The sequence below is a fragment of the Arachis ipaensis genome, chromosome B03 (assembly GCF_000816755.2).
Source record: "Arachis ipaensis cultivar K30076 chromosome B03, Araip1.1, whole genome shotgun sequence".
Lineage (NCBI taxonomy): Eukaryota > Viridiplantae > Streptophyta > Magnoliopsida > Fabales > Fabaceae > Arachis > Arachis ipaensis.
Genome location: NC_029787.2, coordinates 30,858,196 through 30,877,553, shown reverse-complemented (window position 1 = coordinate 30,877,553; position 19,358 = coordinate 30,858,196). Strand labels below are relative to the sequence as shown.

At 35.7% G+C, this 19,358-nt stretch overlaps 1 protein-coding gene across 1 annotated transcript; it reads left to right on the top strand.

Annotated features, from left to right (window-relative positions):
- LOC107630248 (thioredoxin) lies at positions 4,101 to 18,915 on the top strand. Its single transcript, XM_016333340.2, has 2 exons — positions 4,101 to 4,566; positions 18,346 to 18,915. The coding sequence occupies exons 1-2, from the start codon at positions 4,344 to 4,346 to the stop codon at positions 18,657 to 18,659; spliced, it is 537 nt and encodes a 178-aa protein (XP_016188826.1). The 5' UTR covers positions 4,101 to 4,343; the 3' UTR covers positions 18,660 to 18,915.

Sequence of the window (19,358 nt, the reverse complement as noted above, 5' to 3'; positions counted from 1 at the left end):
CTGTAGTTGTTTTAAATAAATTAATGTATGGATGAACTATAACATTGTATGTCGTGAACTATAATGTCATAAAGTTATAAGTCATTACAAAAGTTGTCAGCTGCCGTGATATATAACCCAGTGATACATATTATAATACATAACTACTGTTTTTATCATAAGTAATCTACTTATAAAATTTGTATAACAAAGAAATGACATTTTGTACATTAATTTCCTACAAATACCATAAGAACTAGATACCACTAACCCCGCCCTTGCCTCCCACCACGTGGGCCAGCATGTCGTCCGTGGGGCCTAGGATCGAGACACCCACCTGTGCCACAGGGAGGTGGTCTGACATCTCGCTGACCACGACAAAGTGGAGGGACCGGGCCAGGCATTGGAGTACTCATCTGATCCCTCATCGTCGCATAATCCGCAGTGGAGGATGACCCGCTAGACTGGTCAGTATCGATGTGGCGTGGCAAGTATGCAGACTGAGGTGGTGTCGTGTGCATCTGTGAGAATGGCTGGGTATCCTGTGGTATGGTCAACATATCTCCAAATCCGCCCGTCATCCAGTCCGGCACCATCATTGTGACATCAATCATATCCTGGGTATCCAATATGGGCTGGTAGTCGGGCTGTGTTCCGAGCTCTGATGGACTGAAAGGTATCTAAAACTGCGTGTCGATGTCAAAATGAACACTCGCGTCTGGCCGCGAGCCCTGGTGATTGGTCCCGACCTCCGAATGATGTGACCCAGGTGGCCTCAAAGACAAGTAGTCACCTGGCATGGGTCCTGACAATGATCCCACCGTCTAGCCTGCATCGTCGGCACGGTGAGCTGGCGGGTTGACAGGGTCTCTCTGGCGGGGAACCTCCTCGGGGTCCTGCCTCCCACGGCCTCCACCGCGTCTGCCTCCCCCCTGCCTCGCCCCCATCCCCTACCTCTCCCTCCTCCGGCAGCTGGCCTGAGCTCCGGCAGCTGGCCTGAGCTCCGGCAGGTGACCGTCCTCTGGCTGATGTAGGTCTGGGGCAAGTGAATGATGTATGGGCAGGTCCTCTGGCACCACCCCAGCAGGCACTAAGTACTGGTCACCCAAAGCGAATAACTCTGTGTGCGCCCACTGCAGGTACCATGTCATATACGGGAGGGACGGACGCATGTCTATATGATGATATATCGGCAGACGATGGTCGGCCCGAGCATCCCACATCTCATGCCGGCCACCAAGCAGATGCGGGAACCACTCGCCGCGACCGAATATCCCATCAAGCCTGTGCATGTCATCAATGTTCAGTGGCCTAGTGGAAATGTGCTGCAGGCCACCGAATTGACGTACTACCTGGTCCACCTGATGCCACTCGACGATAGCAAAGCACAACAGTAGACAGACAACCGCCACCGAGACATCCGCCTTTGCTATCGCCGGTGGAACAAGCCCAACCAACTGCGGGTCCGCATATGGAATCCACTCAACCTGTTCACAGAACACAGATGCACGACGAAATTCAGATAATCATATGCAATACCATCAACAGTTAACTAAACATTAATTTCTTAAAATTAAACATTAATAACTTACATTCAGCATCCCAATCCCGTTCAGCATCCGCCTGTACTGCCTCAGCCTGCTCTCGCCTGTGGCATTGTCCGGCCAGTACTAAACCCACCTACACAACCAACAACAATAATATTTTAGCCTTTATTATTAATAAACAACTTAATAATGAGTTGAATAACTTTGGTAAGTGTTTATAATACCTCTCGACCAGGGAAAAGCGACGAGCATCAAACCCATCGGGCCGTACTAACGGAATATGGTGGTAGGCCCAAGAAAGCATCAAGCTGACGCATCCTCCCAAGTTGCGCTGCCCATGCTCCGTGGCCCGGCACATCTGCCGGTACAGCAATGCCAGCACAGCCGAACCCCACGACAACCGGCCACATGCATCAAGATCCTCCAGCAGGGGAAGCCACCTGATATGCACCTGAGAGTCAGATGCATCAGGGAAGAGGATACTACCTATCAGCTGCATGATGTATCCTCTCGCACACCTCATCAGCCGCTCCGCTGTGGCATCCTGCTTTAGCTCTCCACAAACCGTGTTGTGGAACCAAGTGAACTTGACAGTCCACTTCGTCTGTGACTGTATGTCCTCTGGGCCAGGAACAACACCCAGTATCTGCTCACATAACTCCTCAATGGTCCGTCTCTTATGGTGCTTCTCCCACCCACTTATGCATCCACTCACAGGATCACCATCAATCCTGAGTCCCAACTGATATGCCACGTCATGCAGGGTGATAGTCATCTCCCCGCACGGTAAATGAAATGTATGGGACTCAGGTCACCACCTCTCTATCAACGTCGAGGCAAGCGACCAATCATGCTCGAACTCGACCATGTATGCGACGTACGCAAACCCGACTCGTCTCAGATATGGCCTAATATGCTCCGACTGCCGTGTCATCAAGTTCCATCTGGTGCGCAAGATCCAAGGTGCCTACCAAACGGAAAAAAAAAATTTTAATAAAATAAAATAGCAAGTTCACTTTTTCTTCAACACAATAAAATAAAAAAAAAGGTTAAAAAATCATACCACTCGATCAAGCATCCCAGCGATGTGCTCAGCTTGATCCAATCTATACATCTCATGCTCATAACCCAATAACTACTGCTCCATCGAAACACAATCTAGTAAAACGAAATTACATACTAGATTATTAAAAAATAAACTAAATGAAAAATGACTTATAAACCTACTAATTTTAAGCTTATCCTATTTAACTGACGTCGTCATGTAAGTAATTAATTTATAACTAACTCAACCCTAAATTTTATTGCTCACGTAATTACCTTCTAATTCACAACGCAATGTTATACCTCTAACTAAATTATCTAATAATATACTTTCTTATATTCTTTAATATGTTGATAAACAGTCACTATACTAAAAATCGGTGACATAAAATAATATACTTAACATAACAACACTAAAAAATACGTCTAACTAACTAACATGTAAATAATAAATCTGTTATTCTAACTAACAAACGATTTATACCTAACAAATTTATCTAACATGTAAACAGTAAACCAAGTTAACACAAAAAAATAGACTATTATTTACTAACCTAGAACTGAGACAATCGTCTACACTAAACTTTACGGAAGTCGAAAAGGCAGAAACAAGTAACAGAAAAAATTTGGAGGAGAGAATAGAGGAAAAAAGCGACAAGTCAAAATGATCCCACTAGTATATATATTATGGCGAACTCATCATAGAGTTCGTCGGGGAGCGGCAAATTTGTTGTTAATCCCAAAAAAAAAAAAGATATTTTCGAAAATAAAGCTAAAAACTCGTTTTAGAGGAAATAAATATTTTTTTATTTTATAAATAAAAAAAATCCTCATCAAATAAGTCTATTTGTTGTTCCACTTTTTTAACTCCTTGCGATATAAGCAGTGTGTTAAGATGAATTATCATGCCATACTACCAAAAAAGAGAATTATAATTGGTTGTGAATTATTTGGCCTGATCCAGCTGAAATAAGACAAAAAAAAAAAAGGTTTAAAAGAGTAGCATGTACATATTGATTCAATTTATAAAACACCTCAATTGCAAATTCTATTTCTCCGCCGGCTAATTGATGCATCAAAAACTCAGTGACAAAAACTCAGTTAAACTTTTTCCTTGTAAACAAAGTGAAGTGAGGAGAATCAGTAAAAGGGTGAGTGGTTACAAAAGAAAATAAATTAAATTATATTCAGGATCATTAATATTAAATACGTTACCTCCTAATAATTAAAAATATACTTTGATTAATAACTAAAAAGAATGAAATCTGTGATAAGTTATGTAATAATTTATGTAATAAAAAAAAGGTGAAAAAAATTTAATATGTATAATAATAATATAAATAAATTTAATTTTTAAAAATGATAGCTGATTAGTGATTATGCCTGAAATATTTTGGTTTTCAAATATTTTTCTTTAATAAAAAAGAAGGTTAATGTAAACTTTTTTCTTTTCTGTAAGCCTGTTAAAATTAAGAATAGTTAGAACAAAATTAAGAAATTAAGACATATTTGGACAAAACAATTTTGTGATAAAGACATGGTAATGATCAATAATGGCACGTAACAAATCGGCAAGAAAATGGGCAGTGAGGAACATGAAAACAAAATCCACAACCAACCAATAACCATATCCTCATCCTTACACTTTTCTCTTCCTTCATTGGCATCACTCTCAAATAATATTCCCCCAAATACTTTCTCAGTCTTTCACTTCACACTTCACACTCTTCCCACCTTGATTTCAAAACCCTTTTACTTCCTTAAACCTTCACTATGGCCACAGCGCTCGAATTCCTCGCTGTCCTTCCTCGCCCCTCCTCCTCCGCCACCGCCTTCTCTCCGGCCACCGCCCGCCGTGCCTCCGCTATGTTTCCCCACTATTCCGGGATCAAGCCCAGACCCATCGCCGCCGTTCGCTGCGCCGGTCCACTGAAGCCCAGAACCCTTACTCGCAGCGGGCGGGTTGTGTGCGAGGCTCAGGATACCGCCGTTGAAGGTCAGATTTCGTCTTTGTTGACAATTTCTTTTACAGATTTGTTCAGTTTTGCTAGATGATAGTTGAATTATTGAAAATAATTTAGAAAGTTATAGCCCTTGTTTAATCCGTGGGATAGTAGAATGAAGTGTTTCATTATTTATTAATCGTCATTCATATTGTGAGATTAGTTGGCTTTCTAAGTTCTGTGTGATATTTTTTAACGGTGGAAATAAAGTTGATCATCAAGAATTCTTAGATGTTGACATGATTGATTATTTAATAATTTTTACCTATTAATTTTATATGAAGACAATTGTAAGTAAGTTGTTACTTTTTCTTTTAATACTTTGGCTGTGCATAATTTGTTTTTGTTTCTTTTTTATTTATGGGTTTGAATTGACGAGACTTGAACCTGTAGCTGTGATAAGATAATGATCAATGCAACAAGTCTCGTTTGGTTGGGATACTTTTTCTTCCCAATTTCGAAAAACATCCCCTTTGTTAGTGCTGGATTGGTTTGGTTGTGCTTCATCTTTTCTGAATATCTGAAATGCTTCCTTTGTTTCTGCTGACATAAAATTAAACAAGGTTGAAAATTTTGTTCGGTTTATTATTCTTGTAGCTAGCTGTACGTCAGTGATCTTTAGTAGACTTAGACAGCATGTAACCTAAGTATTAGATAAAGAAATGATTATTATCTGATCAAGGACCAGGGTGCCCAACTGTAAGGACTTTCATCCAAATTTACTTTCTTTTAGGGACCATTGATAATATTTTCAGAGAGTGGCTTTGGACTTGAGTTGGGATTTTGATCACCAGAGATTCGGTGTTATGTGCTAAGCTTGAGTGCTTGACAACTAGAAAATAGAATCAACCAATCTAAATATAGTTTTTATCCAAATATCAATGCACATTTCTGCCTGGACTATCATTCATAAGAAAGAGCTTGTTTAGGTGCTAGTTATTAGAAAAAGATATTTTTTTAATGAAATATTCATTTTTAATATGTTTAACAAAATTTTAGTAGTAAAAGTAAAAGCACTAGAAAAATAAAATATTTTTGTAGAAGCTACAATTTACATCTATTTTTTAAAAGGTCTTTTTTACATGTTGCCCAAGGAGTGGGAAAGGTGTTGGTAACTGTTGTAGATGTTCAGGTTGACTTTTCGGAGGTAAGGTGTTCCATCCATGCTCACTTTCACAAAGCTTCCATTCTTTTCACTTTCTTCTGCATTGCTCTTTTGTTGAACTGCCACCATGTTCTTCCGGTACGGTACGACCTCACTGGTGGCTAACCTACCACTTGTGTTATATCCATACATACATCATACATTTCTTAAATTATGTCTATGGGGTGGGGTAACATTTTAGGTTTCATAATTAGACGAATTAATTAATTAATAAGTCATAAACTGAGAGCCATATATTAGCAAGTAACTGTTTTGCTTCATTTATTAAATTACTATTGGGTAGAATTTTACCTATTTAGATGCAGAAGAAGATGCTTTGCTATCATTGATTAAGACAATGAGAAAGTGTAATTGAATTTTTCTGTTACACTCATAAAAACTCGAACAAACAAATTTTGAGCATTGAATTATTGTTAGCTAGGCATGTAGAAATCGTACCCGCTTATTCTATAATTTGAACAAATTTTGAGTATTGAATTATTGCTCGTTAGGCATGTAAAATTGTACCCGCTTATTCTATAATTATTATTCAAATTATAGAATAAGCGGATATGATTTCTACATGCCTAGCTAACAATAATTCAATGCTCAAAATTTGTTTGTTCGAGTTTTTATGAGTGTAGCAGAAAAATTCAATTACACTTTTTCCTTATTCTAATCAATTATAGCAAAGAATCCTACCCAATAGTAATTTAATAAATGAAGCAACACAGTTATTTGCTAATATATGTCTCTCAATTATGACCTATTAATAAATTAATTCTTCTAATTAAGAAATCTAAAATGTTACCCCGGCCCATAGACCTTAATCATTATTTAAGAAATGTATGATGTATATATGGATAGAGCAAGTGGTAGGTTGGCCACCAATGAAGTCGTACCAGAAGAACATCGTGGCAGTTCGACAAAAGAGCAGTGCAGAAGAAAGTGAAAAGAATGGAAGCTTTGTGAAAGTGAGCATGGATGGAGCACCGTACCTCCAAAAAGTCAACTTGAACATCTACAACAGTTACCAACACCTCTCTCACTCCTTAGGCAACATGTTCAGTTGTTCGCATGTGCTAATTATGACTGTTTTCTTTCATAGTTGCCAGATAAGTTTTTGGAAAGATCTGAAAAGTTTAATACAAGGCATACCATTGGGAGAAAAGGTTTTTTTTCCCCTTTCGGGAGGAGATTTAAACAAACATGTAAAGTAGAATGGAGACAGATATGAAGGAATCCGTGGGGATCATGAATTTGGAATAGTGAACACAGATGGCAAAATCATCTTGGATTTCTTTTCAACTTTCAAGTTTCTTATTCTAACTCGTGCTCTAAAAAGTGAGACGAACATCTTATAACTTATAAGAGTGGATTGACAGGTTCCTAAATTGATTTCTTTTTGCTAGGAAAATCCTATAAAAAAATTTGTACTAACTACAAAATTATTTGGGAGAGAGTTTGACTAAACATAGTGTACTCAATATGCATTTACGTGTTTAGTAAAAGGTGAGTTGTCAAGAAAGAAACCCGAGGACTAGGTGGTGGGAGATGAAAGGTGACATAAAAAGACTTCCAAAGATGGAAAGAAGAAGCAAGGTAGGATGGACATAGAAGTGTAGATGAGATGTGGTGTTGGATGGCAAAACTAATTAGAAAAGTGGCAAAAGAAAACTTTTGGAGAGATTAGAGATACTGGAGCTAGAGATAAAGAATTGTGGTGGTCGGGCATACTTGCACAACGGAACGTAAAGCTAAAGAGGAAATGCTTTAAAGAATGGTCTTTATGCTGTAATGTGAAAAACTTGGTTAGGTATGAAACGACTTAGAAGGAAACAAAAGTGCCGTAAGTGGAGCAAGAACGAGATTTATGAGTGTTTATCAGTCTTTGGGTATAAAAGAATTGGAAACATGATCTTTACAAGATAGTGAATGGTCACAATAGATAGATGAGAGACTTGGATCACGTTAATTGCATTAATAACAAAAATGAAGTTTTGGTCATAGATGAGAGTATTGAAAGATGGAAGAGTTATTTTCACAAGTTATTTAATGATGGACATTCTTTCCTGCTAGGGTCGATTACATTTGATGGAGGAGGACCAAAATTTCAATTACTATAAAAAAATTTGAGATTTGAAGTTAAGGAGACCCTAAAATAGATGAAGATGGGTAGAGTAGTGGGCCAAAATAATATCACTATTGAAGTTTGAAAAGGTTTAAGACTAAAAGACATTTGTTGGTATTTACAAAAAAAAAAAGAAGACATTTGTTGGTTAACTAAATTCTTTAATGTGATTTGAAGATCTAAGATGTTAGATGGATGTCAGAGTATTTTGGTCTCTATCTAAAAGAATTAAGGGATATACAAAGTTGTGCAAAATATAAAGGAATCAAACTCATGAGTCATATTGTGAAGCTATGGAAAAGGGTGATGAAACGAAGGTTGAGATAAGAGATTCAGGTTTCGAAGAACCAGTTTGGTTTTTATGCCAAGAAGATCTACCATAGAGGTCATATACTTGTTCCAGAGAATGATGGATAGGTATTAGAGTAATAAAAAGAATTTACTCGTAGTACCTTTTTATTTGGAAAAGATGTGGGGTATCGAGGGAGATCCTGTGGAAGGTTTGGAGAAGGGGGCAAGGATTGTATATATTTGTTCACTTAAGGACATGTACAATGGAGTTATAATTAGTGTGAGAACCCAATGTTGATAGAGGAATTTCACACTCTTGTTGGAGGTGCTTACTAAGCATATCCAAAAACTTCAATGGCATGATGTAAGTTTTTGGTTGATGACATTGTCCTCTAGGAAGAATCGCAAGAAGATTTGAATGAGAATTCAAATTTGTCTAGGCTGGTGTCAATTGAGTCCAAGGCCTTAGGGCTGACCCTAAGCCTTTCAACATAATTTCAGCCTACAGCCCTAAAATTTACAAAAACACATTTTATAAGGCTCTAACCCTAATTAAGTCCCAAAGAAAAATTGAAACACGGCTGGCCCTACAAGTCCTAAAATCCCTAAAAACAAAACTCATCTTCATCCGTGAGAAGAAAAATTCATGACTTGCACGTAGTGGTGTCAATATGCTTGGCCCTATAGGGCCTTGGCCATACGTTATAGGGCCAAAAGAACAAAAGGTCCTATAATTAATAGCACCAAATTTTGAAAAAGCCAACAGGGCCGAAAACCCTAGGGCCAGCCCACGAGTACCCAAATCCTATTTTTTAGGTTACTCGTTCAATAAACCTATTAAAAGTCATTGGCTTCTTCTATTCTTTTATCATTTTTATATATAGAAAATAATGAAATTGAAAAATAGATATTAAACTATATACAAACTAGAAAATCCTTCATCATTATTTTGCTCTTCAATAATGTCTATAGTAGAAAATCAAAACATCAACGGAATTTAAATTATGAACTAAAAGTGTAAATTCACACCTCAAAATAAAATTTACAAAAAAAAACAAATCATCTAAAATCATGAATGTAGAGGGATGCATAGACTCTGTTGACACTTTTTCATGAATTTCGCCAATGTCATCTTCTAAAATCAATTAAAAAACAATTAGAAACTAAAACGTTATTTAAAAAAAATTAGCACATCTTCTGCTTCAATTTCTGTTTCTAGAAGGCATCACAATCGTTGGACTAATGTAAATAATCAAATCTCTAATACCTTATACTTAATATAACTAAACGCAAGATATGTTTTATTATAACCTGAGCGAGTTTTTTCCGATGAACATTGTGGTCAATTTTGGTTGGAGGACCCTCTATATCATCAAGGGGTATGAATTTACAAGAAATTATATGCCGACTCAAATGAGAAGTCCCGTAACTGTTCTTAGTTTTCGGATTCTTCTCAATTTTGTATTCATGATTACAAAAGTTGCATGCAGCTCTTTCAACATGATTTCTATCTTTTCCAATCTTCGTAAGAAACCTCCAAACATTAGATTTTTTGCCAGAATCAACACTACCAGAGACATGAACAGGAGAAATTCCACATAAAAATGGTGTTTCTGAGACTCCTGTTCAAGTTTCTGGTGATTTTGGCAAAAAAATCTAATGTTTGGATGTTTTTAAGAAGATTGGAAAAGATAGAGATGGTGTTGATGAGGTTGCATGCAACTTTTGTAATATGAATACAAATTTGGGAAGAATCCAAAAATTAAGAATAGGTACAAGACTTCTCATTTGAGTCTTCATCTAGTTTCTTGTAAAACCATACCCTCAATTTTGTATTCATGATTACAAAAGTTGCATGCAGCTCTTTCAACACGATTTCTATCTTTTTCAATCTTCGTAAGAAACCTCCAAACATTAGATTTTTTGCCAGAATCAACACTACTAGAGACATGAACAGGAGAAATTCCACATAAAAATGGTGTTTCTGAGACTCCTGTTCAAGTTTCTGGTGATTTTGGCAAAAAAAAATTTAATGTTTGGATGTTTTTAAGAAGATTGGAAAAGATACTAAGATAGAGATGGTGTTGATGAGGTTGCATGCAACTTTTGTAATATGAATACAAATTTGGGAAGAATCCAAAAACTAAGAATAGGTACAAGACTTCTCATTTGAGTCTTCATCTAGTTTCTTGTAAAACCATACCCTCAGTATTAGATTTGACGATGATATAAAGGGTCCTCCAACCAAAATTGACCAGAATGTTCATCGGGAAAAAGACTTGCTCAGGCTATAGTAAAACATGATCTTGCATTTTAGTTTTGTTGAGTATGAGGGTATTAGAGATTGGATTAATTACATTAGTAACGATTGTGATGCCTTCTAGAAACACTTCAGTATCAGATCTTAAAATGATTTACTCAACAGAGAAAGAGAAATTGAAGCATAAGATGTGCTATTTTTTTAAATTAAGTTTCTAATTGTTTTTTAATTGATTGATTTTAGATGATGACATTGGTGAAATTCATGAAGAAGAAGTGTAAACGGAGTCGATGCATTCCCCTGTACTTTCATGATTTTAGATGATTTGTTTTTGTGTAAACTTTATTTTGAGGGGTGAATTTGCACTTTTAGTTCATGATTTAAATTCTGTTGGTATTTTGATTTTCTATTAGAGACATTATTGAAGAGCAAAATAGTGATGAAGGTATTTTTTAGTTTGTAAATATTTTGATATCTATTTTTCAATATCGTTATTTTCTATATATAAAAAATGATAAAAGGATAGAAGAAGCCAATGACTTTTAATAGGTATTTTTTTCGAATTTGGCCCTATAAAGTAGGGCCAAGCATATTGAAACCACTAGTCTAGGCAACCTTTGGAGGTACATGGTTTGCATATAAATCGCGCTAAGATGAAATAAATGGAATGCAAATTTAGCAGCGAAAGGGAAGAGACTATTACAAAAGTGGAAATTGCAAAAGATATTATACAACAAAGTAAAGATATTTAAGTATCTTGTTTGTATTATTCAGGACAACGGGGAACTAGAGGACAATGTAAACCATAGGATTTAAGCAAATTGGTCAAAATGACGACGCATTTGGATTTTATATGCGATAAAAATGTACCTTTAAAACTTAAGACTAACTTTTATCTCTGAAAGAGATTTGGAATGAACAAAAGAGTAACAGGGTTGAAAGAAAACTGAGAATGATTATTATCATTGGACGCGTCCACCAAACTAATACATAAGTGATATATATATATATATGTGTGTGTGTGTGTTCACTCACACACACTCAATGTACACAACACTAAAGAATAAGAGAAATCTTGCTAACTGATTTAACTAATCTTGATTGTTTTCTTGTATATCAACAACTTCTCTAATTGCCCCCCTGAAAGTTAAGGTAGCTCTAGGAGCAACCTTAAGTTTGACAGTGAATTTACTAAACTCCGCTAATAATAGTTTAGTAAGAAGATCCGCAACTTGCTCTGGCGCTCTAATATGAACCACGTGTAGTTGTTGATTAACATGCTCTCACAAAATCCAAGTCAAGCTAAAGTGTTTTGTTCTGCTGTGACGTATGGGGTTGGCTGCAAGCAAGACAACACTCTCATTGTCACAATATAGAGTTGCTGTTATTGTGACTTGAACCTTAAGTTCTTGCAACAAGTTTTGTATCCAGATAATTTCCGAACTTGCATCGGCTAGAGCTTGGTGTTTGGCTTCCGTGCTCGATCTGCTCACGGACAAATGCTTCCTACTTGACCACAATACAAGGTTGGCTCCCATATAGATGCAATAACCGCACGTTGAGCACCAATCATCTAAGTCGGATCCACAGTTGGAATCTGAAAAACCAAAGAGGTGCAAATCATTGGTAGCATGAAAAATAAGATCATTAGTCACTGTGCCAGCAAGATATCTTAGCAATAGTTTAGCACACTTCCAATGGCTAAGCAGGGGTCTCTGCATATATTGACAAAGTTTGTTAACCGAATAAGCTATATCCGGCCTAGTAAGAGTAGCATATTGGAACGATCCCATTATTGATCTGTATAAGGTAGGATTGTCAAACACATCCTCCCCTACTTTAGACAACTTTGCAAAAGTTATCATAGGCATGGGCACAGCTTTTGATTCTTTCATTCTAACTCTTTGAAGTAAGTCACTAAGATACTTGGTTTGGCCGTTTGGGACAAATGGACAGCCCGACTCTTTAACTCTTTTGCCTCTATTCCTAAAAAAGTAGCTAAACTCTCCTTCCTTTAATGAAAACACTTGATTTAATTGATTTATTGTTGATTGAATTGGAATAGCATTATTACCAGTAATTAAAATATCATTTACATAGATAAGAATGAACAAGATAAGATGACCATCATGCTTAATGAACGAGGAATGATCTGAACTGGTTTTGAGGAATCCAAATTGATAAAGAGTAGAAGAGAGCTTAAGAAACCATGATCTAGGAGCTTGCTTGAGTCCATATAAGGACTTATGCAACTTACAAACCTGAGATGAATCTCCATGAATAAAGCCAGGTGGTTGTTTCATCAAAACAAACTCATTTAAGTCTCCATTCAAGAATGTGTTGTTAAAATCAAATTGTCAAATCTGCCAACTATTTTAAAAAGCAATGGTTAGTATAATTCGAATAGTGGTAGGTTTAATTACCGGGGCAAAGACCTGATCGTAATCAATACCCTCAATTTGGTGGTTGCCCTTAGCAACCAACCGAGCCTTGTACTTAATTATCTCACCATTAGGAAGGCGTTTAATTGCAAAAATCCACCTGCACCCTATAGCATTATGCCAATGTGTGGCTTGCAAAGCTTGATTAACTGAAGTAGGAATTTATTTATCAAATCAATATTATTGGTAGTCACAGCATGATAAATTTTAGGTTTAACTATTCCAGACTTGGAACTAGTTTGCATAGGATGAAGGTTAGGATTAATGAGAGTTCTTGGAGCACTACCAAATTGGATCTCAATACCAGAAGTGGGGATACTATCTTGGTGAATTTTATTAGCAGAGATTGATGAGGTAAAGTAGATGATGGAGGTGTAGTTGGTTGCGGATCAGTATCACTATTTTGTGAAGAGTCAATAGCTAAATGTGATGACTTATTAGTACTAGGATTTGAAGAGTTGCCCACTAAAGTGTGCGTGGACAGATTTTGGAGGGTAGTAATAGGTGGTGTAGGAGTAGAATTAGATGGCAAAGATGATGCAGATGAGCCTACAGGAAAAACTAAAGATGTATGAGGAAATTGGTTTGAAGATTTGGGTGCACTATCAGTAGAAAAAATTTCATGGTATGGGAACCTATGCTCATCAAATATAACGTGTCTGATGATGATAATCTTGCCAGTTTTCCTTAGACACTTAATAGCCCTTGTGGTGTGGGGCATAACCTAAAAAGATAGAGAGCTGAGACTTGTAATCAAGTTTATTTTGAGAATATGGTTTCAGGCCAGGGTAACATGCACAACCAAACACTCTCAAAAAAGAATAATCTGGTTGTCCACCATGCACGAGCTCAAAAGGAGTGGAAGAATGAGTTTTGGGGGAGGGAAGCCGATTAATGATATAAGTGGCTGAAAGAAAGGCATCATCCCAATGTACAAAGGGAAGATGTGCAGTATATATATATGAGTCCTCTGTTCACCACACACACTCAACGTACATAGCACTAAAGAATAAAGAAGAGAAATCTTGCTAACTGATTTAACTTCACGGGAACAACAAAAACCACCATCTCGCTTTTTCCTTTCTTCGGTGCTACCTTTTTATTTCCAAGGGATAGAGTTGGGATGTATAATCCCATTATTTTGGAGGATGCCCTGGAAAAACTCCTAGACAAATTAAGGATCAAATGTTGGAACCTCATGGGATTGATAGAGAAATTCATACTGATAGAGAAATTCATAGACCTAGGTAGGATAGGAGAATAGATAAAGGGAATAGAGATGATGATAGAGATCATACTGAGAAACAGAAGAATTCCGTACGGGTACAACTATTATTGGAACCAAGTTATAAAAAAGCGATCTTTGTTGTCTAATAGAACAAACCCTAATACCTTAATTGAGTCGGTCAAGATCAAATCTGTTTATCAAAGTGCTTCTTTGATTGCTCCAGACATCTCTTTTCAACTGAGAAAGAAAACAAGATCATTTCGTTCCATTTTTAGTAGAATAGTAAAGGATATTCTATTAGTAATGAGAAAAGGGGTAGAGGGGATAACATCTTGATTCTCTTGTATATGAACGACTTCTCTAACAATCTCATTGTCATTAGACCAAGTATATTGTATGAAACAAAATGTTGGCCAACAACGGGTGAATATGAAATTAAATTCAGCATGACCAAAATATGGATGATTTGATGAATGAGTGATCATATGCATGTGGACAAAATAAAAAATAAGGATATGAGAGATGAAATTGGAGTAGTAATGTAGCGCCCATTATTCAAAAATTGATGCAATCTTGTCTTAAGTGGTTTGGTTATACAGGGAGAATGCCAGTAAAGTATCTAGAAGAGTGAATGAAATGGAAAATGGACCAATAGTTAGAAGTAGAAAAAGACCTTAAAAGGACTTTATATGAAGTGACCAAACGAGATCTCTTTGTGAACGATAAAACGCAATAATTTTGTTGTTTTTGCTTGTTTCATAGTTGGCAAATATGATTAAATCATCTGAGTAGTTTCCTGATAGAGAAAAAAGAGTAAAGGAATAAAAGAGACACAGTAGAAACAATAAGATAAAGATAAGGGAATGGATAAATATTTTCTTACCGAGCCACTAAAAAACTTACTTTTAGCAACTTAGGTCATTGGAATAATTTTTCCTACTAAACTTTCAAAGAATTTGTCCTTCAAAAACCTAGATCGAAGGGGTAAATTGAAAGAACTAACATTTAAGAATTATCTTAAATTGAATCATTCAATTTTTTCATGCAACAAGCAAAGCACCGATCTCTGCTTCATAAAGAAACAAGAAAATTCATATATAAAAAAGCTGCATAAAATGTCTTACAAAATTGTTTAAATAGACCTCTTAATTAATTAGTCTTAATGTAAGCCAGATCTCCCTAGAATAAAGGATAAAAATTTGAAATTAAACTAAAGATATAGTTTTGGACTCGATTCTAACTATTTTAAATTAGATTTGATCTTATTAGACTAGATCATATTTGATTTAAATATTAAACTCCTAGAGATATGCTAATTAATTTAATTAGATTTGATCTTAATATATTAGATCAAATTTGCTTTAAATTTTAAAATCTAAAGATACACTAATTATTTTAAACCAAATTTGATCTTAGATGAGATCATATTTGATTTAAACTTTAAGGTAGTGTTTGTTTTCAGAGATTGAGACTGAGACTAAGACTAAGGGACTGTGACTTAATATTGTGTTTAATGGTGAGAGACTAGAACTAAAATTTCAGTCATGGGACACAAAATTTTAGTTTCTTCAATACTTTGAGAAAGTGGGGGAAACAGGCTGAAATTTTGGGGGGTAGAGACTGAAATTTTAATGATATTACTTTTCAAAAATACCCTCATTTAACTTTTCAAATTCCAAATCTACCTCTCAATCTTCATGATTATCTTAAACTAAATATAATATTGAAACATAACTCAATCCAATATATTTTATACCAAACACAATATAAAGATTTAATTTACTCTCAGTCTTTTAGTCTCAATTTCCTTTCCAAACGCAGCCTAAAATCCTAAAGATATGCTAAACAAAGGGAAAAAAAAAAACTAAATCAAATCTTTTGACAAAACCAACAAGTCAAATTTAAATCTAAACTATCCTACTTGAAATTTTTTTAGAAAGATAAGAAGTCCAATCAGAATCAACTTGAACTTTAAGTTATTCCTAAATCTGAACTAAATTGAATCAACTTGGTTAGATGAAGTTTAGATTTAGAAAATTCCTCATGATTTCTTGCCCTGCACTACAAGTAACTTGAGGAAAGACATATTCATTGCGCCCTAAGCCAATGCAATTGCGCTTGAAATGAATTCTTAGTCTCCTTGATTTTCAAAGCTGGTATAATGTGATTCTTCTAGTAATCTGATTCTTGACCTTGATATAATTACTATTCTGCCCCTTTGTGTTAGAACTACGAAAATAGCTTATTGAGCTCATATCATTTTCTCACATTATTGGCAAGTTATGCTTGTTTTGGGGTGAAAGGAAGGATGCCAAATTTTTGTGGTTGTGTCATATACACCATTGTTCGATACATTTTGTTGAACTATAATTCTCGCATTTTCAAACATTGTCTAATGAAACTAGTTTTGTGGGGGATTAGATGCTTAAGTTTCACTTAGTCTTGGAGCAACAATCGAGTTGTCCCCAAGTGTCTTTAAGGTCACGTATTGAAGTTGCGGAATCAGCCAGTGATACAATTATTTGGTAAGTCTGTCTACATTACTCCTTCTTGGCGTGGCCTTCCTCCAATCTTGTGTATGCCAAATGTTTGTGTATTGGGCTGCCTTTTAGGTGCTTAAACTTCGCTTGATACAAAACAGTGTATTCTTAAAGGAACTTTGCTCTTACCGTTGTTAAGATGTCGGAAAGCTTCCCCGACCAAAAAAAAAAGATGTCGGAAAGCTTTATTACATAGCTAGTCTTTCTGCTGTTTATTACAATACCAAGGTTAACATATAACTGTCCACATTAGTGTTACACTAACGAATATGAGACAAAAGTTTGTCAGATACTAATAGAAGTCACGTTTCTAAGGTGAAGGAATTAATTGGTCATTTTAAAAAAATCTCATCCAACCAATTTCAAAGAGCAAAATGCCATTATCTCTAAACTATTCTATTAAATATAACGAGATAATCAGAGTTCAGATTATAGTCCTACCATTATATACCATTTTTGTATTAAATAATGGATTTATCAACGTTAGCTCTTTACTCTTACTTGTTGTTTACAAGTAATTTAAACGGAAGCAAGCACTTATCAACTCCCGTGTCGATCATTGTTTGAATCTTCCATTCTGAACTGGAAATGGGTGCCCTTCTCCCTCGCTCTACCCCGCCCTGCCCCATGGCGCTTTCAGGGGGTTTCCTTTTTCTCAGATGATCTCGTCCCCTTATATATCCAGCGGCTTGTAGAGGTTAATTTTTGAGGAAGTTGGGTTTGGTTCCCATTTTTATAAGCAGCAGCCCATAACAATTGAATGTATTGTATATAACGAAACCAGCTATCAGATAGGATTATGTTTTCAGCTTCTCGATATCATTGTTCTTACGACTGTTTAAAGCAAGTTCCTATTTCTAGTATATATAGAGGCTGGGTATTGCTACTGCATTCTTGATATCCTTTATGTTTCCTGCTGTACCTTCAAAAACTACTTCATTGCAGAGGTTATGTTAATCCTCCAACTTGTGGCACTTCACTCCTTCATACAATAAAATTATTTTTTCTTATCAAAATGGTTCCAATGATACAGTCTTACGGGATCTACTGGTGTATGTTTTGGAGGTGAATGGTTTCAAACTCACATCCCTCTTACCATCTTCCGACAACTTTGTCAATCAACAAAAAGTTTCAACATTTAAGGCTTGAATTTGGCATCCAAACACTTCTTAATAGCTTCATTTAGAAAAAAATTTTGAGCTCAATCATGAAATATAACTATTATTCTTGTGATAAGCTGTTTAATAATTACATTTATTTACTGAAGTGTATTACTTGTAATTGTATAACAATTAGGTACAGTACAAAGTGATGCATTAATGTGAAAAGTTTTAACCATGATATTGATATGCATGATGCAAATTTCCAATCCACGGGGTTGATTTTATGAGAAAAAGCATACTCTATGTAAAGTATTCATTGGTGTAGGATGGATTTTGATCCACCCTAGTCTCAATAAATACCCTCCCATCTCTCTCTGTGCCACGAAACATCTCTATGTACTGTTGTGTCTGTGATTAAAGGAATGCTATCTTGATGCATAGAAGACACACAGTTTGTGATATTCTTCTCATGAATATGGCATGGTTGCTTTTCTCTTAATGTGTTTGTCATTCTGTTAGAATTTTGGGGATCCCAATGTTCTTTTAACTTTTTCAACTGAGACATTTTGCCCATTCGGTAGGAATACAGATTGGAATTAAATAAATTTGTGGTGTTGTTTATTGCATATTACAGTGGCTTCTATTACCGATGCTAATTGGCAATCGCTTGTCCTTGAATCTGAATCTCCTGTGTTGGTTGAATTCTGGGCACCATGGTGTGGTCCTTGCCGAATGATCCACCCTATAATTGATGAGCTGGCGAAAGAATTCGCTGGGAAGTTAAAGTGCTACAAACTGAACACTGACGAGAGCCCTTCAACCGCCACTCGGTATGGGATTCGGAGTATCCCCACGGTGATGATCTTCAAGAATGGCGAGAAGAAAGACACAGTTATTGGTGCTGTGCCCAAGTCAACATTAACCACGAGCATAGAAAAATTCTTATGAGGTGTAAGTAAAACAAGGCCTCTGAAGAATTCCTGCTATGGCCTTCTCTTTGAAATCCATGTCTCAAGTTTCGAAAGTTTGCTTCTTTAAATGCACTCACTTACCCTGCTGTATAGTTATCGGATGCAACTTATTTTCCTTGCCCTTTTATTCTCCTAGTTGTCAAAGCGCCTAAAATTTTCCGACAAAACTTTATTTTTTATTTGATAGAACCACGAATATCTTTTTAGAAAAATGCTAGAGCCATTAGAATTTATTGTTTCTAGCCATCAATAACCATTAATGTTTAAAAATATAGAATAAAGTATGTTGTTGAATTACTAGACTAAAAAAATTGAACTGATGGTTAAGTGATAGGCAAAAATAATAAATTCTAATAATCTCTTAGCATTTTTGATCTTGTTATTATATTATTGGGAGAAACAATTGTATTATATGGACACAATCATGAAGGGATATAGATTTAGATATAAAATCACCACATATTCACATTTGTAAAATTTTAAAAATAACAGGATCAAATTTGATTCACTTATAATTAAACTCTACAAATAATATAATCAAATAGATTTATATTTATAATTAAAATATAAATAAAAATATAGAAGTACAATAGTGATTAAATTTTGGTGTTTATTATTATATTATTATTATAAAATATTTGATTATTCTATTATAAAAAAATTATTTTATTGTGAA